Source organism: Pomacea canaliculata, linkage group LG7 (assembly GCF_003073045.1).
Source record: "Pomacea canaliculata isolate SZHN2017 linkage group LG7, ASM307304v1, whole genome shotgun sequence".
NCBI lineage: Eukaryota > Metazoa > Mollusca > Gastropoda > Architaenioglossa > Ampullariidae > Pomacea > Pomacea canaliculata.
Genome location: NC_037596.1, coordinates 13,953,377 through 13,975,078, shown reverse-complemented (window position 1 = coordinate 13,975,078; position 21,702 = coordinate 13,953,377). Strand labels below are relative to the sequence as shown.

Here is a 21,702-nt window from a genome sequence, read left to right as displayed (position 1 = left end):
CATCTGAAAATCACAATTTCTCTCTCTCTTGGTATTACCTGAAATAAAAATACAATAGAATGCAGGAGATTTATCGAAAGACATGATGTAATACACACAAAAAAATAAAAACTTATGACATAGCTTACACCTGTTTGCCACATACACATATAACCAAGAGAAAGTGTGAGGAACTGATCGAGGAAGAGATGAAAATGTGAAAAGGAGAGAAAGTCTGATAATTCCGATTCACCATTCATAGCTGTTATGTTTGAGGGTTGGTCTGCCATCTGTCATGGATTAATTCAACTGTCACCAAGTCTAGCCTCAAAGTAATTATTTAACACGAGATTAGCACGGGGCGTCCCTTCCCAGTGGCAAATACTTATTAAAGAATCAAACTGCAACAACAATTTTATGACACTTCTCAAAATATGTTTACAAACCCCCAAACAAACACAAGTATCAACACCAGCACCCAAGCAAACACAATCAACATTCCCAGAAGTTGACATGAAGTGCTATTACAAAACAGACCAATAAAAATGTGGTAAAATAATTAACGTGACTTCTCGCAAATGTCACGTGGTCCTGTGCACCATTACAGTTAATTGATATGACACAGGAGCACTGCCAAATGTTTTCCCCGACCCACAGTCGAAGAGGGGGTGGGAGAGAAAAACCATAAACAGTTCACCCTTCTCCCGCCTGAAGAGACATCGTACTTAATTAGAGAGGGATCCAAATGGTCCACCCTTCCCGCTACCAAGATGGAAAAGTCTTAATGTACTATTTTGTCTTTGAGTAGGTAGTCCCTCGACAGCTCACACTTCTGCCCCATATCAGTGGTCCTCGGGACAGAACGGCAAATGGCTCCGGATGAATAAGTGACAACCACACCTGCTGGGCGCTAGTCCTCCCCTCAGTAGGTAGGTGACTCAGGGGTACCCGAGTTAGGGTGGAGTACGTTTCTTTATTAATGTGTATTTTGTGAAGATAAATGGCACGTTGGCCGTGTGACACAGTTTGACAGTTGGCTATATCGTCCTGTGCGGACTCTGGGCTCAAGAACAGGTCATCGTGGTCATCAATGTGGCGACCCTCTCTGGCACACTGATGAAGATGTGAATAGCAAATGACAGGTATTCGATATCCATCAGCTCATCTTTATGACTGGATGTCAACTCCACTTTCTGCCGAGCGCTCTTCTTCGTTTTGACTTACGACCCTTGTTTTCACCTGTTGCAGCTCAGGTGTGATGCCGGGAAACTGTGGTGACCCCACTGTTTACTTTCACGTCGCACGAAAAAAGCTCTGAGAAAGAGGCAAAAACACGTTCGTCACCTTCTTCACCAATGTCACCTTGTTTACCTGCAACATGTCCTGTGACCCATTGTTCTCTTCTGGCAGCTCGAAGTCACGTGACAGTCACCGACATTCGGTCCTACCGGCGTTCCTGTCCATGGTAGTCAGTTAACTCTCACGTCAGTGGTCACGCTCAGTGAATTGACCAAAGTCATCTGTCGTGGCTGTTGCTGGACCTACGCTCGTCAGTCTTGAGGCAGCTGTGGCTGAATCTGCCTCAGGATCAGATCCAGTTTACATTTATAAAACCTGGAAAGTATGTTGCAGTTTATGATGATGACACTTTCCACGTTGAAACTGTTTGTGACATTTATTGATAATTGAGGAAAAGTTCTCTTTTGTGAGGCAATGGGGTGGGGAGGGCGCCTAGGGAGCAGCTCAGCCCTGCTCAGAGATCCCACAAAAGAAAAAGAAAAATCAGTCAGCTAACAGCAGCAGCTATCTGGACAAAGGGTGGTACGGCCCGAACTGCACGTGAGGCCCGAAAAATCCGAGGACCCACGATTTCCACGCTTTCCATGTGGCAGAGGGGTAAGAACACAGGGGCAGCTCTACCCTGTCCCCCTTTTCCTGCCCTGACCGTGACAAGTATGTAAAAAGCGTAAAAAAAAAAGGAAAATCAAGCATGACTTTCCCATGTGAAGAGGAAATGTAGTTCCTCCCTCCTATGACTGACTCCCCATTTGACCAACTTTAAAGAACATAAGCATTTCAATATGCGCATCCTAATTTTACAGAAATAACCATCTACCATTGGGAAATTTACTTTAAAAAAAAACACGTTATGAAAATTTCATGTCAGTGTGTCTTGAACACAACAAAATCAAAGAGGAAAGTGAAAAACAGTACCAGACGACATGATTGCGTGCTCCTTTGTTGCCTGTCTTAATTGCTTGATGTTTATTTTATTGCACTCGTGAGATTTGTTTAATGCAGGGTTGGGAAACCTTTTCTTCCTCCAAGGGCCATTTGGATATTTATAACATCATTCGCGGGCCATTAAGCAGATATTAAGAGAAGGACCGTTCATTGGTACAGGGCATGTCCGCACATTTTTCACCAAATGAAACAACTAACCCATGCACTAGAACGCATTACCTCCTCGACACATTACATCCCCACAAAAGATCCAGGACGGTCATAGCACTCACCAGATGAACTAATCCATTACCAAATCGACTTCATCTTTTTGCCTGGACAATTCAGCATTATCATGGCCCTAACATAGGGAATGACCAATACCCTGTGTTAGTGAGACTGAAGTTGAAGCGTCCCTCAGACATCCCTCGAATTCGCTTTGAATTGGAGAAGATGCAAGATGTTGCAAAGGTCTTTAAAGCCACTGTTGAAGGTAATGAAGAGGCTGTGATGTAAACACCCTCGCTTGAAACATCAAAGAGGTGCAACTGCCAACAGCTCATGATGTGTCAGGACGTAGGAGGAAGCCTTGGTCACGAACATCCAAGACCTCCGTGAATAAAGGAGGGCTTTGAAGAGAGTAAAGAAAAAAAACCCGAATAAGCATTCAAATACAAAGAAGTGAATTGTGCCATAAACAAAAGGACGAAGTCAGGTAGGGAAAATTGAATCGTAGATCAATGCCCGACCATAGAAGAAGTGACAGCTAAAAGGCCAACCAACTATACTGAGGACCCTTACGAAGACAGGTAAACACAAGACTTCAATCATCGAAGACATGGACACCTTCTCCTGAATATTTCAGACATCATCATCCTTCAAAACATAACCAAGTAGCAGTTTACTTTCACACGACCGTAGGTGTAGGTGAAGAGTGCTGTTCAGCATCTTCTTGAAGAACACGTGACCCGGCATGACATCTTGTCGAAGTTTGTCCTTCAAGGTGGGTGGTCGACATCGCGGATGGATAACTGATTTACACACGTGAAGACATGGGCTGGTCTCCTGTGCAGGACCTTCTTACTATCAACTAAAACCCTACCATGTGTCAACTTTGGTCAGTAGTAGGGGTAGAGAGAAGGCCGGGGGTTTGATTTTCACAGACATTTGCGGCAGGATTTCCAATGTAGCTGTGTTTTAAAGGTGAATCTTTTGTCTTCTGTCTTCACTTGTTTTTTTTTTTAACTGGCTCGATAGGAAGCCAGGACTTGTTGGTGTTGGCCATGCGCTTGAGGGAGAAGGCGGAGGGGAAGGGCTGCCATATTGACCTGGTGTTACCCTGGTTGAAATTATTTAGGGTTCGAGTAGGGGATCCCATCCAGGCAAGTGTCTTTAATTTGTTTTACAGCCAATGATCAAACGAGATCGACGAGACACGAAGTGACAACGACAGACATAACTGGATCCGGTACGATGACATCATGGCTTTAAATAGAATGAGCGAAAGGTAAACAAAAAGGTGGAGTAGGACTGACAACGACTATAATTACGACGATAATTGGAGGTTACTACAGCGACAACGACAACAACAGCAATGTAAATCCACTGCATGATCAGCCTGCACTACCCAACGACCAGTGGCTGCCTTGACTTGTACAGGGACGAGCTCGGACGACATTTCAATCAAAATTTCAATGCAATCTTCTGTGCGTGCGCGCGCGTGTGTGGGAGGAGGAATCGATAGGAGCGTGGAAACGGTCTCAGGTTCAGAACACTGTGCATTGCATCCATAGAGGTTCGAGTACTTGCCTATCCGCAAACTAGCTTGGGCAGAAGTGAGATGATGATGTCGACGACGACGACGACGACGATGAAGATGATGACGATGATGAAAAAAAAATCAGCAAACTTTGTAGCCAGGTGACTAAGATCAACACCCGGGGAGCAGGCTTGCTTTCGTAACCGTTGTCCCCATTAGAGGATTATTGATGAAACAGGACTAAAGGTTACAAGAGGTCAAGAGTTCGTAGGGTAGCTTAGAGTACACAAGCACTTCTCGTCTTGGAACTCTCCATGCACACATTGAAAGTTAATTAAGTTTAGGCGCACTGTACGTTCATGAATGCAATTCAAATTCTTGTTTTCTTGGTTATTCATGGACACTCATTCATACACGCAGAAAAGCTCCCTCTCTCTCTTTCTGTCTCTCTTTCTCTCTCTTTCTCACTCACACACACAAAGCCGCATATCCCCGAAAACCAGTCAACCTGAAAGAAATGTCCCCATGCAGGATACACCCCCTAAACTATATTTTCCTGACACTTTTCTCTGCGGCTGTGAGCTAAGCTCAAGCTTTACCCTGGTTAATGTCTTACAAATAAAATAAAAATACAACAAAAGTTCCTTTGACACTCCTTGCCTGTGGTACCCGAAATTATAGATACCCCTCCCCAAATTTATTGATGCCATTGTTGCACCTCTGACCACAGTGTGCCCAAATTAGGTTAAAAAAAATAGTCTACAACCCACTGAAATAAACTTTTATTGCACGGCTGCTTTTAAAGAGTTCAAAAGGTGAAAGGTCGCGCACGCGGATCGATTAGCTTTTGGCTTTCATGTTGTGGAAATAACTCCGATCGTTTACACTTTGCACCTCACGCTCTCTCTCAGTTGCCTCGAAGTTAAAAAAATAAATAAATAAAAGTTAGTGCCAGGGCGAGAAAATAAAATCTTAGCAAGAGGAAGGAAGGAGAAAGGTTTTCCAGTTCAGCACGGTGACAGCTAGAGAGGCGACTGAGAGGAAGCTTTCAGAGCATTAACTGCTGAGAAATTACAAGTAATTAATGTTTTACTCTTAAATTAAAAGGGAATTACATCCCTCCTCCCACACAAACTGAAATATCCAGGAAAAAGGAAATTTTCACGTTCTGGAAAAATCGAGACAGGTTCTTGTATAAAATGACCCTCTCAGAAAAGATATTTTACAGCATTGATTCATTTATAATTTAATTTCGATGGAAATCGCCCACGTGCAGTTTAGCCTGTTGATAAAAATTAATGTGCAGTTACTGGCGTCGAACCGTCGACTGTCGGGTAACATAACCATGATGCAGCTACCGTTATCCCCAGCGCACACTCATCCTCCACATTATGCAATGCTTCAACCTTTCATTTCCTTGCAGACACACGACACAAGGCCTCTACCTTCACCTGGTCCAGATAATCAATGTTCATAAATATTTCATATCTGCATCAAGGAATAAATTAATTCCTCCCCTACCCCCTAATATGGTCATTAATCTCGATATCTGCATTTTATAAATTTTTTTTTTTGAAATTTATTAGCTACAGGCATCGGCAGACTACACGTGTTTGTTTTTGCTTGCCGATGATGTCATCTCGGTCACAGGGCAGGTGCATTTTGCCGACAATGAACCAGTTCACAGGCCCGCCTTGTTGTGTAACCGCTACAACAGCTTTGCCGCGTAAGCGTCTATTTTTAGCCTTTGCGCTCATTCCTTGAAAAAAAAAATGTACATGTGGGATCGGTGGGGCTGGAGTCGGGTGGGGTTGGAGTCCAATGGGGGAGGTGTGTGATGCTATGTAGAACTGCTTGTTATGGCGGCAGGGAGAAGTCGACGCTTAGTAAGTGATGCCTGTTGCAAGAGGTCATGAGTTACTGACCTGCAGGCCTTTCATTTGGCAAGCTGCCTGCGAAATTATAGAATGTTCATTTTTTTTTTTTTTGTATCTCCCCCCCCCCCCCCCGTGTCATTATAACCACAAACATCCTGTGTACCTGTCACACCGAATAGGCAGAGCGGCCTTTGCTCGTCCCGCCGAGTGTTCACAGGTCGCCATTCAGTCCTTGCCGATGGTGGTGCTGCAATCTATTTTGGGAACAGTTCGTCACGCCACGGGGTCACACTGCGCTGAGGCTCTTGACACGTGTCAACCTGGGGTCGTTCTAATCAAACTGTTGCCAAAAAAAAAAAAAAATCATGTCACATTTTTGATCATGAATTGTAATGCTGTATGCAGTGTATGGTGTTCCCCTTCCTGGTGCCCTGTGTGTGTGTGTGACGCACGCACATGTGTGTATGTAAATTACATTAGTCATCTATCAGTAGCCTTCTCATCTGTTATAATTGTTATTTATTTAATTTAATTCTTTATTGTTGTTGCTGAGTCACATTTAGTGCGCATAAACTCAATCATATTCAGGTCCTGATTTACGCTGAGAAGAATTCATATGTTGACATTTGCGGAATAGCCGGTCACGTGTACTATATACTGTCATGTGAGTCTCGACCGACTTGTCTTCGCCAGTCGACGTTACTGGGCAACAAGGAAGACAAATAATTACATGTCACCTTGAGAAAATGCAGGCACTGTCGCAGTTGAAATAGACCTTTGATCACACATTTCCTGATATATCTCCATAATAACTCTAATCTATAGAACTATATTTGGCCTCATTTCCTTAGAACTCCAATCCCACTCGACCCAATGGAAATTTCAGTTATTTTAATGTGGTTATATATTTTTTATTGCTCCAGGGAAAAAATGGATTCGTGGACTGTACATTCAGAATTTAGATCGTCGATACCAGCTTGTCGTTAATCATGGCAGTCGAAGTGGCTTAGAAAGTACACACTCAAATTTTCCGTGTTACACATGTCTCGCCTGGTTGTTGCTACAACGAACACATGTGCAGCAATCGATTTTTGATTCTTTTAACGAGTTGAGTGAAACCGCCGCAAGCTTTCTGTTTTCCTGAAAATCATAGACTGAAACGACCCCCTTGCAAGGAAGCTTACGTGGAGGCCATGAGCACGTGGTCAGGCCATTACCAAGTATAAACACATACGTAAGCATCGAGAACTGCCTTCCTCAGCAAACTAAAATTCGTAAAAAAAAAAAAATTCAGCATGAATGTTTCCATGAAGACGACGGTCTATTGCGCAAAGATGTTCACACTCACAAACCGTAAACGACTTATTCTGTTACGAGAGTTCTAATAAGTCAACGCGGCGGCCATTTTTGTTTCCTTGGGATTTCGAAACGGTTGGTAGTTTCTAAAAATAGAAACCTTGTATTCTCGCGGACATGCTCACAGAGTGGGAAATCCCCGTGGCTCTTCGTTCCGATTGGGTCACCAAGCCCACGTGACAAGCGGGACTTTCCCTGGCAAGTCGGTGCTTTCCACTGACATTCGAAGATTCTGGTTTTTCCGTTGAAATCGCATGTTGAGCGATAAATCAATAATGTGGATCGACTGTACCGACCTTGAAGCCTGCAGCAGTACACAATGACCGTTACAGTGCAGAAATTTCAAGGTAACCGACCTAGAATCGACGGAAAGTACTGGACAACAAGTGCGACTCCACAAGGCGTAACCACAACCGCACGAAGCACGATGGACCCAAAGGAGATTGAAGACAGAATGGCAGCTGCCGAAGCGCTGTCTTCCTTGGGCTTGCCGGCGACTTTTCCGGGCGCAAACACCACGGTGCCTGCCATAAGCATCCTCCAAACTGATTCAGAGCCTGCTGGGGAGAAAATACAGAGCGTGAAGAGCCGAACGAAGGAGCGAGGCCGAGGTAAGAGCGAACAACGTGAAACGGGACGCGAAACCAAAAGTAGGTCAAGTCGTGGCCGGGGTCGAGGACGGGGTTCAGCTACAACAGAGAGTGGTGGTAGTGGTAATAGTGTCAGCTCTGTCACCCTGAACGTACCTCAGGTGAGTGTGCCACATGTTTTGCCGATCTCTTCGCTGCCTTCATCGGCGTTAGGCCATTTCTCGTTGCCGCTGACATCTATAACAGACTCTGCGCATGTGCAGATTGTGCATGCTGCGAACGCTACACGTGGAAGACGCAAAAACACCAAAAATGTTGGCAAAGGAGAGAAAACTTCCCAGGCTGGTACAACGCAGCAGCAGATTGGCCTTCGTGGTGGTCCGGGAGTTGCGTTTCACCTCGCAGGATCGCAGGGATTCGAACACACGCTTTCAGATAGGACCAACCTCCACACAGGTGCTCATATTATTCCTGTAGTTTCATTCGCAAGCCTAGCAACAACAGCAGCAGCAGCACCACAGGGCCACCTTAGTGATGCAGAACAGTTTCCCAGAATCACACCTGTACAGAGTGCAGCGGTGGCCTTGCCCACAACTGTTGCAGCAACTTGCTTACCTGTAAGTGCAGCAAGTGGGTCTGGAACTCCTGAAAATCTGCCCAGTTTGTCCCTCAGTGTCACCCTGCCAAGTGTCTCTTTGGGCAGCATTGGGCTCACAAGCCTGCCCAGCATTCCAAATCTTCCCAGTCTTCCTAATGCTATTGCCTCCCTCCAGCTGAACAGCACAGGTAGGAAAATATATTCAAATATCTTAGTAAGAGTCCATATGTTTAGTTGAATTGGCAATATGTCAGCGACAACTTGGACTGTAGAAGGTACACAAAAATTACAATACAAATACAACTTTGTCTCATATCGCAATTACACAGCTCACACAGTTTATGATACCTGTATAGAATTATGTTAATACTGTTACACTGTCACTCATTCAGATCAACATTAACCAGACTTTGTTATGATCACAACTCATTCACATACTGCAGCATTTAAAAGCTGCATGGCTAATAATTATTATCTATTACTAAATTATTTTTGTAAAAATATAAATTTACTACAGATGCCACCCTACTTAATAACAAGTTACATTCCAGAAAAAGTTTGTAACATGAATTGTTCATAAGTCGTTATTTTGCCATTTTAATAAAATGCTGTGATAATAAAATTTTATTACCTTTCATATTCTTACTATAAATTTGAGTTGATATGTGAGAAGAGGATACGAGTCTGTTTGTCCAAATGATTGTAACTCGAATGTTCATAAGTAAGGTGGCATCTGTGGTGAATTTGTTGAGAGAATGCCTAGAAAATAGAGTTTCTGGTCATGCAAAGATGACTTATATTTGCAGATGTATTTTGTATGCATATGCATATACATAAACATCTTTGTGAGTAAATATAAGCAGAAAGAAGAACCTTAGCAAGAAGAACCAGTTTATTCAGCTTTTGCATTTTTTTTAGACTTGAAATTCTATATTATCAGTTCTATAAACATATCACTAAGATATAGCCTCTTTTGTTTACCTGTCTGTAAACCCACAAGTAACTAGCAATATGACCTTACAAAAGTTTATGGCTTAATGTGAAAGATAATTAGGTGTAAGCAAGACATAAGAATAGTATAGAAAACTAATTCACAACTTGTAATGGGAATTTTATTTAGATTTGGTGATGCATGTGGAACATCAAATAATTCTCATTTTACCATTAATAATTTGTTTCAGTGCAGACACCTTTGTTGCCAGATTTGCTTAGTCCTGAGGCCCAACTCAGTCCTCAGCCCAGAGACAGCAGTGACAAGTCTCTTCCTCTGAAGAAGCGAAAGATTGTTGAGTCGGTCTCGGGCACACCTCTACCTTCAACATTTTTGTCCATCAGTTCAGCTACCAGTCCAGTTGCCTCCCCTCAAACCCTGCCAACCACATCATCATTTCCACCAATATCTCAACCATCAGTGACAACAACTGCCACAGCAAAAGCTGAGACACCAACACCCTCCACAATTGATGGGCCAGCTGAGACAGCAGAGAAGCAAATAGAGACACCTGCACAGGGTAAGAAAGGACAAGTCTCAGACTTTTAACTTAATTGAAATACATTTCAAGATATGTACCCTCATGGAGATTTTATTGTTCTTTTGAGTACAGTAGTTCATAGAACAACAGACACAGTATTTCATGAGAACATTTTCAGAATATTTGCAAGTCCACTAGTTGGTCACCAGCTAATTGGCATTTCAGTATATCAAGATTGAGTTAACATAATTGCTTGGGATGAGAGAAAGAACAACAGCAGTACACTGGCTCTGGCTATGGACTACAGTCATCTTGTGACCTTTGACTGCTGCCAGATGATATAGCAACTGTCCCAAGTGCATATCTATTACTATGCGCTTCCATCTTTGTGGTATCCTGCTGTAGCTGTTATCTACAATACAATAATCATTATTGTCTACTTCTGTTCATAACAGAGATAGAACTTTTCCTTTGTTAGTTGCTACCATAAGTACACCTTACACACCCATACAGTTACACTCACACTGATGAGTGGGGCAGCCAACACAGGAAGGGAATTTTGTCGTTGAGATCATAATTATTAAAGTCTCCGAGAATAAAAATGTTCTATGCTTTATCTGTGTTTGTATGCACTGTTCATAAAACCATGAAACTTCATGGTTGGTGGTGCTGAGCAGATTTGGGGATAAATGTTACAATCTGCAGCTGTCTATTAAAGACTTTCCTCCGATCTGCTAAATACAGAATTGTATCACTTATGATCATACCATCCAAATAGCTGTTAATTCTAGGCTTTTCCAGGAGCTTCACACATATGTAGTGTCCTGATATTAAGATTAATGATGCTGGATGTAAATTTTGAGAATCTAGAAACTGCCATTTAGACCTATTTTATCACAATTCTTGTTTTTTAAAATATAGGTTTGCTTTTGATTCAGTCATGCATAGTGTGCAGCAAAGCTCAGACTATTTGTTAGAGAGCAGCAGCTTAACCTCAGGTCTTGTAAAAGTGACGCCTTCATTATGAGTCTGACAACTGACTGTCAGGAATGCAGGCTGCTGTCAGCAAAGCATATAAACACTCAAGCATGGCATCCTCAAGTAGGATATATTACAGCTTTCCCTTGTGTCTCAAGAGCAACATTTTTGGCTTGGGTTATAGGCACAATGAAAATACATGGTAAAATTACAGTAGTTCCACATTAAAGTTCATTCTCTCATTTTTCCGTAAAAATATACAGGAGTGTGTTGCTGTATTGCTTTCATTAATGCAGCATGTGTATGCTGGTGGTTTTGACAAGGTTTCTATTGCAACAATGAAAAAGCGCTCATTGCATGTATGAAACTTTTTAGAGTACATGTGAGCACATGAGTACACAGCTAAATATATATGCATAATTAACAACATTTTTTGTTGTTGTCAGGTTTGTGAGTAGAAAATAAGTTGTTATTCAGGCCTGTGAATAGAAAATATGTTGAGGGATTAAGCATGCAAACAGCACCAGTGTAGATACTGCTTTTAAATTTGCTTTTCAACCTTTTTCTCTTTCTTCTTCAGTTGTGTCGCCTGGTCCTACGCCAGCGGCCCTGTTGTCACAAGTTCTGCCACCTGCAATTAGTCTGCAGCTGTTGTCAGAGATCAACACCGCTATTACACCGGATGAAGATGGAGATTTGTAAGGCTTTTCTAACCTTTGTTCTTGCTTTTGCAGAGACAGGCTTTTGTGTGTGTGCGTGTACACATGTGTCATCGTAGAGAATCAACTATCAGAAGGATCTATTGGCAAGGAATTAGCTGGGGTTAGGGTTTGATTTTAGGATTAGTGGGAGGCATTGTGGGGGAAATTAATGTACATAAGGAATTTTTTTTTAGTTTAGAACCAAGAGTGAAGTGTATACATTCCTTGGTTTTCATCCCATACACTCGTGTTTGTAGATAACAGGGTTACATGTACTATAATGATAAGACTCATTCTCCCTCTTTCTGAGTGTGTGTGCATGCATGTATATAAAGGTGGGGTGTATGTGTGCATTCGCCTATAGAGTCTGGGGTAGCTTTAAGGGTAAGAAAGATTAGGTGCATGTTAAATGTTAACTGGGTGTGAGGGGGGAGTAGGAAGGAGAGAATGAGTTTAATATGCATATGTGTGTACAAATACAAAATATCTGTATTTGTTCTTTAAGAGGAAATTGTTTTGTGTGCCAATGGTAACATAAGAACATCACTTCGCATAAAACAGTAACACAGGCTATAAGAAAAAGAACATAAACTGACTATATCCATTTCATTTATGCTGGCACCAACAGTCTTTCTTGCAAGTATTAAAAATCTTTACACATCCATATTACTGCACAAAATAGGAAAACTGTATAACACCCGTTCAACTATATATATGTTAGTAGACACTCTGGAAACGAGGTGTAAGCAATGTCATTAACTGAATTCATGTGTGTGTCTTATCCTCAAGCTGATTGTGTTTCTGGATTGCAGCTGGGATAAATGAGTGGAGATAATGTATGGTTCTAGCTTTAGGAACTCCAAACTTATCACATCTGTATGTGTCTGATGTAAAATTCCAGTTGTAGTGGATTTGAGTAGTTGGCTAAAAGTGCAGTCGGTTTGCAGATCAGAACCTCCTGCTTTGTAATATTGCCACCCCAGAAAACTAGACTGAACGTCATGCTGCATATAATGGATGTGTACAATATTTGCAGACATTCTAATTGCACATTAAAAGACTTATCTCTCTGAGACAGTACAGGTGGCTATGCACTTCTTTAATAACATTATTTACCTGAGTTTTCCAAGTAAATTGATTATCAATAATTATGCCTCAATAGTTGTAACCCGCACTCTTCTTACTCCTCCTTTCACCAAAAACAACCCAGTCCTTTCTAACGTAGACAATCATTCCTTTCGTTTCAATTCCAAATAATTATCACACCATGCAACAAAGTATTCAGGTACTCTAAAATCCACAAAAAAGCTCTGCCATCAGTGCTTATCTGACCGAATTCGCTTCTGTACAGGCAAATGGCATTGTACATTGTATTGTGTTAAAAAAAAAAACCCAACAACATTAAGCGAATGCAGATGTTCAGGTACTCCAGATGTGTGCAAGTTCTATTTAAGACATATAGCATCATCTATGCTGTGCTTACTTCTGTAGGTAAACTGTATGGGATCTAAAGAGTCCTGCATTAGTGCTTGTGTCTGAAAGTGTCTGAGAACTAGCTTTTCAAAACCTTTCATCATCACAGAGGTTAAAGCAACAGGATGTTAATTCTACCACAGAATGTTTCTTGGCACTGGCACAATGCAGGATGTTTTCCAGAGTAAAGGGACAGAACTGTTAAAAAGAGACAGGTTAAACCTAACAGAATTTTGGCAAGTTGGTCAGCACAAAACCTTTAGATTAGTTTTATTTTATCAGGACTGTCTGCTTTAAGAGTGTGCATGTTATGACAAATCAAAATCAAAATCAAAATCAAAACAGACTTTATTGTCTGCCCAGGAGACCCAGGGCAGAAATTTGTCTTTGCTCACATACCCATACAGACATTTAACACACAGTTAGAAGTAAAAGTGAGGAGTAAAATAGTGTTGATTGCACCAGTCCATCAAGGCAGTGTATGTTTATCCTAACAACAAACCTTGGGTGACCAAGGGCCTAAAAGCACTGCTGAACAAAAAGAAACATTTGTTCATCACGGGCAGAAGCCCACGACAGAAGATTAGTACATAGAGAGGACCATGATGCTATCCTGCCCTGGTGCCCATTCATCAGTTTTATTCCCTCCCAGACTTTCTTCATATTATGCTCAAGAAAATGTTTCTTGACTTGTATATTCTCTTTCTCCTTAATAATCGTCTAAAGTTCTTTCTTTATTGCTTTCAGTGTCTCCGTGTCCCTGAAAGCTGGTTTCTTTTGTTTTCAATATACTTTGTCACCCAAGACTTGTTGTTGGAGTAAACTCTGATTTTCTTTGTTAAAACAGAATCCTTACAAAAACTAATATAGTCAGTCACACAATCAGCTACTTCAGTAATGTCAGAGAAAGTGTCAACAAACACATTCCAGTCTGTGGTTTCACAGCAATCTTGAAGCGTGTCAACACAGAGAGTGTGTGTGTGTGCCTGCATGTGCATGCATATGTGAGAGAGAGAGACAACGGAAATGAAAAATATCAGTTTCCTGTAATATTGATAAGGCCACTGATCTATGTCCACAGACCTCTTCATATTGCTGTAGTCCATGAGAATGATATGATGGTCAAGAAACTGATACAGCTTATGGGCCTTGTGTATCGCAGTGTGGACCGATACAATAAGCAGCAGCAAGTAAGTCTGTGTCTGTGTGTGCCCACTTGTGTACCTGTTAATGCAATAGAAAGAGATTGAGAAAGATTTTGTAGAGCATGAAATATTTGTAGATATATCTGCCCTGTCTGTCAGTGACTGTGGGAACCTAACATTAAATGGACCACACTGAGATAAGCTGGAATATGTTTATGTCTTGTCTCTTCAGACATCTGTCACCTGTCCCTTCAAACAAGCTCACTTAACTAGCGTATGGTCTTCAATCTTGTGGGTCTACGGATACCCATACATTTGGCCATCAAATGAGCTCGCTCAACAGTAATTATTCAGTGATATCTATTTCTGTTCTTTGTGAGTTCAGACACCTCTGCACCTGGCCATCAAACTGGCTTACTTGCCTGGTATACAACTGCTGCTGGACGCTGGTGCAGACCCTAATCTTGTGGACAGCTCAGGGTCAACCAGCATCCACATGGCTGTCCAGGGCAGAGATCCAGACTGCCTTGAGGCGCTATTACAGTGGAGTAAACACAGATGTGATCTCAACTATCGTAATTTTGAAGGTTAGGACTAAAAAAAATTTGTGTTAAACTGTATCTGGGAATATTGTAATTGAACATGTGTGTGTGTGTGCATATGTGTATACATGAGGAAGTCAGTTAATGCTGCATGATTATGGCATATACATTTTTTTATAATTTTTTATACATGATTATGAGACAATTATGACAGTGAAGAACTTGTGGTCATTCCATTACTGACAGAATTTGAAGCAGACATTAGGTGGTGAGGTTAAAGGACATGACTTTCATAGAATAAATTAGAAGACAGAGTGTACATAACTATGAAATGTGCAGCAATACAGGCTATATCAAGGCGACATACACATTTAAAAAAATCTTAAAACCTTCTGTTGTGAAATCATTGTTTACCTTCTCAAATATGTCATCAGTTTGATAAGAACGTAGTGATGGTGCTACATAAATCCTTTAATCTGAAAGAAAGGGATATGTAAATAGATTGTAGTTTAACGTTTGAACATTTAGGTTTTTTTTTTATGAGTATCATTAAATTTATCTCACCATCTTTAAGGAATGGCCCCACTGCACACAGCTGTGATGAACAATGACATCGAACTTGTCAAGAAACTGCTGGATCATGGAGCTGATATCAACATCATGGTTTAGTAGTTTACTGTCTTCATTTTTGTTTTCATTGATTTGTATGTTTTATTTGCATGTGGCTACATATCAGTTATGTTGCATTTTATATTGTGGTGGCATGTATGACAAGGAATTTCTGGATGGAAAGATATACTTACAGGTTCAATGATTATGCACAGGACTGGTCAAAAGTTTCATATTCCAGGAACTACTGGAAAATGTGTGGATGGAATTGAAACACCTGATGAAAAATGGTTGGGTATAATCTATAATGAACATCAAACTTTTGATCAATATTGTGCTTAAGTGATCGTTCTCTTGAGTAAAATAATGTATGCTTGTGTGCTCCACCAACAGGCTAGATTTTTCTTCGACATATGACTTTGAAAACCTGGTTTAGTCACACTTTATTATGTTTCTCTAGGATGGAAAGAGTGGTCGAACAGTGTTGTTCCATGCTGCTGAGGGAAATCAAAAGCCAATTGTGGAATTGCTTTTGCGTCGAGGGGCAGATCCTGAAATTGCCAACTATGCTGGTGTCATTCCCACCATGGCAGCTCAAGGACGAAGTCACACCAGTGTCGCTCGCATTCTTGCTCGAGCAGTAGATGAAGGACTTGATGATGTTGGTGAAGACATGGAAACACAGTCACCTCCTGCACTGGAAGTAAGTCGTTTTCTTGCTCTGAGATTCTCTTCTTCTGATAAAAAAATTCAGATTGATTCTGGTTATTGATATCTTTGTTATGTGCTCCATATAGGTGGTATGTGACTGTTATTGGAGAGCAGCCACAGAAGATGTAGCAAAGAGTTTGGGGTTGAAAACTGTTCCTATAAAGACATGAGATTTTATGACTTCTGGTGGGAGAGGGTAAACATGTCTTTACCATAAAGCTTCAGATAGCTTTTTTGTGAGGGTGTGTGCTCAGCGCTTTTTCTTAATGGGTCTTCAGCTCAGATGAAAGAGCAGGCAGCTGGTAGATACAAAAGGAGGGGAGTAAAATTAATAAACAGAAGCACAAATTCATAGCACAGACAATTGTTAGTCATGATGATTGTTACTTGGTGAATTTGAAACACGATTGCTGTGTACAACCTGATTGTCATGCACTTTTTAAAAAATTTCTCATAGAGAAAGGAAGGACTGATAATGTGAATTCCTAATATATTAATCATAATTATCATAATCATCATCACTGAATTCTCAAATAATTTGATGGACTAAAAGTTATGCCAAAACTACAAAGCATTTTGTCAAATTTTTAGATTGCGGTGTCAGAAGACAGCTCAGATTCATCCAAACCAGCTGCAATGGACAGGGTGAAGGGGAGCATGGCTGGTGTGCTCTCTGACATGGCAGCCAGAGTGAGCAGTGCTCAGTCACAGAGTAGAAGCCAAGCACTCTCTTCAGGCAAAAGTTATGTTCAGCTGAAGGGCCAAACTCTGTCTACAAACGAGGGTCAAGGTGAATCAACCACTGGTGTTGCCACGGCGACGTTGCATCCAGGTGCGAAGCTGCCTTCCCAGTCTGTGTTGCAAGAGAACTGTGTTGTGGATGGCAAGATTAAACAGAATTTCAAGCTGGGCCCTTCACCTGAGGAAGCTACTATCCTGAAAGACAGCACTATGAAAGACCATCTGAATATTCCGATTCACAAAGAAGGTGATGCACCCAGATTAAACATGGGAATGCTGGGACCGAATGCATGCTCTATGGATGTGGACGAGAGTGGTGTGCCTCAGGCTTCACTAGCCAAGGTTATTCAAAACCTCATCATCAAGGCCTGGACAGAAAAACAAAATGGAGGAGAGAATGCAGAGGCGAGAGAAAGCCCAAAGCCAGTGGTTACCTCTGCTCCTGCCACAGCATTGCAGGCGAGACTTGCTGGTTTGACATCTGTAACTCCAGGTGTCAGTCAGGTTGGCATGGTAACCACCCCTGCAGAACACAGTTTGAAACTTGTGCCTATTTCCGAACAAAGTGCAGTGAGAGTGTCTTCTTTCACTCCTGTCATGCCAGTAGTAGCCTCCCCTTCAGCAGCAGTGAGTGACAAAGTCAGCTCTGGGGTCTTGGGGACTTTACCATCTGTGGCTCATACCCAGGCAACTCGGCCCCTATTTTTGTTTCGTTCATCCACCAACGATCCCAGCGGCAGCAGTGGTGGATCAGTGGAATTGCGCCATGTTACACCGGATGACTTGCTTGCTCTGCGACAGTCACCAACAAATTCTGTTAGACCAAGCTTAAACACACAGCCCTCTAGTTTTCAACACCTGCGGAGTTTTCTGGCATCAAGTGGTATTCCTTTGTCAAGAATGAATGCCTTGCCATCAGAAAATAGTCAAAGCAAAGCTGCGGCTAATCACATTATCCCGGATAATTTGGGTGTTGTCAAGGCATTTTATGAACCTGACGATGTGGCAGATCAACCGAAGGACTATTCTCTGAAATCGCGGAAAGGTGAAGGCACTAGTGTTGTGAAATCAGATTCAGAGCCTGTGAAAAATTGGTCAGGGGGAAAACAGTCTGGTATTGCAGCTTTCTCTGAACATTCCAAAGAAAAATCTTCAGTGGAGAAGACAGATGTTGAAAGTGCCAGCAATGTTGTAGCTGGACAGGGTAAGAATTCTACTTCAGATCCAACAAATCCTGAAAAAGGTAAGAAGACAAAAAGCAAAGCCAGTAGAAGCAAACAGAATGCAACAGAGAAAAAGGTTAAAAGAGAATCCAAACTGAATATCCTTCCTGCTGAGGGAGCCAGTTCTTCTACTGGAATGCAAAGTGAAGTGGGCAGCCTAGTGAGTGAACAGAATGGCAGGTTAACATCCAGAAAATCCTGTACACATTCAGATCCTGCAACCCATCCCATGGTATTGTTCTCATCACAGCAAAATACAGCGGCTTCTAAAGTGGATCCGCAGAGCAGCATACCGAAGGAGCAGCCCATGGAAATGGGATAGATCCAACTTGTGAAATGTTGACAACATCCTGCTGAAGAAATGAGATCGCTGGCTTGCACTACTGGCTTTCTTTCAGGAGCTATATGGTGCTTAAAAAATGGCTTACAGTCAATTCCCCTAATTTATCGAGTTGTAATGCACAAGGAAGAACAGAGGAGACACATACCTACCCGGATTAGTGGAACTAGCATGAGTTCTATCACTTTAGCAAAATAATGTTCTTTAGCATCATGTAATGCTGCGTGTAGGAAATTGCATGAAGTATATGACTTTTAAGCAGATTCATGTAATTTAGAGAAAGGTGTCATGCCTGAATGGCTCGTCAACCTTGAAAACCACCTTTGAGTGGTTTGACTGCATTGTGTTAATCTTACCTGTGAGGCTGGTTGTTTCTGTTTGCCAGAAGACAAGTACCTTCTTTGGTTGTTTTGGTTTGTTCCTGCAAACATTTACATGCATTTATTGCTCTTCAGGACTTCTGTGTATGAGTGTACATGTGGGAACTTATATGCATGTACGTGTATGTCTATATTGAAAACCCATGATGCACTAGTGTTATGGGAAGGCTTAAGGTTAGGGTTTCCGTTATTTCTAGGTTTTGGGATGGGTGCTAAGAGGGTTGGGATTGTGGAGTAAGATCTTTAGTATTTATATGAACCAGGGGAAAAGCTAATTATCTGCTCGAAAATATTCTATTGTACTGACACTAGAAGAGTTTGCATGAGAGTGACACATACTTGCACTTGTGCATTATATCTTGTTCTTCTTGGGCATTACATCCTTTACATCAGAGTTTAAAAATGGCAAAACCAGTTCTTGCGGCAGGCTGTTATCTGCCAGTGTTTAAGATCATTTTGCCTTATTTAAGTTTTACAACATAATAGACAACAATATTTTATTGTGGTATTTTAAAAAATATTCTGGGACAAGCATGATCTGCAACAAGATAATTTTTTCAGGTATCAGTGTGTATGTGAGAGAGAAACTGAAGCAGACCATTAATGAATGGGCAAAGGACAAAGTAATGAAATCCATCAAAGTTGATGAATAGATGAATAAGCAAATGAGTGGAGGACAGACTGATTTCTTATAATTCTTATCATTTCTTAAGTTTAGTCCCTGTTTACATGACAGTTGTGCTGTCTGTGTGCCAGGGCATGAATATGTCAAATGCAAAAAGTTCTGTTAATTGCCTGCAGTCTCTAATACATAGAAAACCAAGGCATATTAAGCAACATTCAGCAGGCTTCTTCACATAGCACTGAAAGCTTTTCATAAGAAACTAAATCTTGTGACTTTGTTAAAAATTATTAGTCTGTTCTTGCGATGTGATTTCAGCATGGACTATTGCTCAGATTGCCTATGTGTGAGAGAAAACATTTTCTGAAGATGCACAAATCCACATTGCAATTTGCAAGTGCTGCATGGATACTGATCTTGAGCACTCCAGTGATTGGATGACAGGGTGATAACTTTAGGAACAGCCTCATATTGCAATTTTCTTTCACACAATAGGTGAAACTTCTCTTTCTTGTCAAACCCATGCAATCTCGGTTCAAATGCAGCTGTCGGTGGCATATTGTCACTGCCAGCCTGCTTGGTAGTACTGTGCATGTGGGAGAAGCGCTAGGTTTCTTCCTGTCTTTTCAGACCAAAGTACTTTTTGTCATTTTTCTCATTCAATTTATATTCTGCTCTTTTATTTTGTATGTTTGTGGGGATTGGGGACATACTTGACACATTTAAATTTCCACGTGCTTTTTTTCTCACTTTCAGTCAGGGATGACTATCTTATTCTGTAGCCTTAGGTCATAAAACCAAGAATTGCTGTTTCACAAACTGGAAGATTGCTATGAATGAGGTGTCACACTTGTAAACTAAGAGCCCACATCCTAGATAAAAAAAAATAATAATCAAAGTTTTCGATGTACATTGTCACTGTATGACTTATTTTCCAGGGTTCGGAGACTTTTATGGATTGTTGGCTAGGTTTAAGTAGCATATTGCATCTTTCATTCGGTGATTCATGAGTTTCCATGGAATTGGTTTCTGGGAAAGTTACACAACTCTCTGGCTGCTTGTGATAAGTTTTTCCCCCACCTTCCTCAGATCTCATGTCTACTGTCAGCTGTCTTGCATAGTTTTCTTTCAATTTGGTTCTTGAGTCAGTAGTGAGACAGACACACGTTCATTTTTTTTTTCTTTCTAGAGAGAGCAGGCAAACAATTGTGTGTGTGTGTGAGAGAGAGAGAGAAGTGAGGGGAGTGAGTGGAAAGGAAAGGAAGAGAAAAAAGTGCTGTTCAATGCTTCAATGACATGCACAATTTTATGTGGGCCATGATAGCTAAAAGGAAACAGAAATCTAGATAAAAGGGTGGCTTCAAGGATCTCCTACTTCTTGATGGTTAATGAAAATGGTAGAATAAAAGCCTTAGATCGACCTGCAAAATGTAATTGAAAGACTTTTATAGGAAAACAGTTATCTGAATTGGGTACATCATGTTCTAAAAGGACCAAAATGCCCAAGTATATATTAAAGGCCGAATTTCTACCTACAATGGGGAAGGAATGGCTTGAGACTTAGAAGGGAGGTGAGGAGCTCATGTTGGCTAGCTTAGTGGTCATGCTTCGCCAATTGCTACCAGTTGGCCCAGCAAGTCTCCTCTCTTTCCAGATCTGAGGAAAATCATCTTTTTGGTAAAGGTAGAAGTTTAGCCTGTAAAGTAGCAGCACCTGTTTATGTTGGACTAAGTTTATGTGGGGTATTATGCAGTAGGCTGGTGAAAAAATACAACTAACATTTAGAGAACTGTCCAAAACCACAGATAAGTTAGATGACAATGCCTTTAGGTAAGGAATATTAATTTACTGCACCCATGTGATGTTTTCTTTGCATCCACTCGCACACATATCAAGCATAAACAGCTTTCTTACTCAAAACAGTTGGGTCCTTGTGTCAACAATATTGTCTCCAATTCGACTATTGCAATATGCTTTCAGTCTGATCTTCATGGTCTGTTATTCTCTATTAAGCACTGAATATAGGATGCCTTCAGTAATTATTTATCTAATTTACCAGTACCTAATGGGTGTGAATGGGTTTATTGGTGAAGTCTCACATAGAAAAGCTGGATGTTAGCTTTTATGGTGATAAAAAAAAAAACTGTTCTGCAAAATGGCAAGTTTGAGAGATTTTGTTCTGTTGAGATGCTTGTGATGTTTTCTTGTTAAACCTGCTCGAGGAATGTTGATTTTGAAATTTTGTTTGCTCGAAGAATTTGATCGTGACTTTGTTCTTTGTTGTATATGTGTGTGTGTGAATGAGAGAAGAAAGAGGAAAATGTACTGAGAACAAAAAATGTTGACAACAGGAAAAATTTCACACAGTTGTCCAGCCTCATTC

At 41.2% G+C, this 21,702-nt stretch overlaps 1 protein-coding gene across 1 annotated transcript; it reads left to right on the top strand.

Annotated features, from left to right (window-relative positions):
* Positions 1–6,864: 6,864 nt before the first annotated feature.
* On the top strand, positions 6,865–21,587 carry LOC112567725. Its single transcript, XM_025244507.1, has 8 exons — positions 6,865–8,570; positions 9,564–9,893; positions 11,413–11,530; positions 14,088–14,196; positions 14,537–14,738; positions 15,268–15,356; positions 15,763–16,005; positions 16,605–21,587. Exons 1-8 carry the CDS (start codon positions 7,514–7,516, stop codon positions 18,297–18,299), a joined length of 3,843 nt encoding a protein of 1,280 aa, XP_025100292.1. The 5' UTR covers positions 6,865–7,513; the 3' UTR covers positions 18,300–21,587.
* The last annotated feature ends 115 nt before the right edge of the window (positions 21,588–21,702 follow it).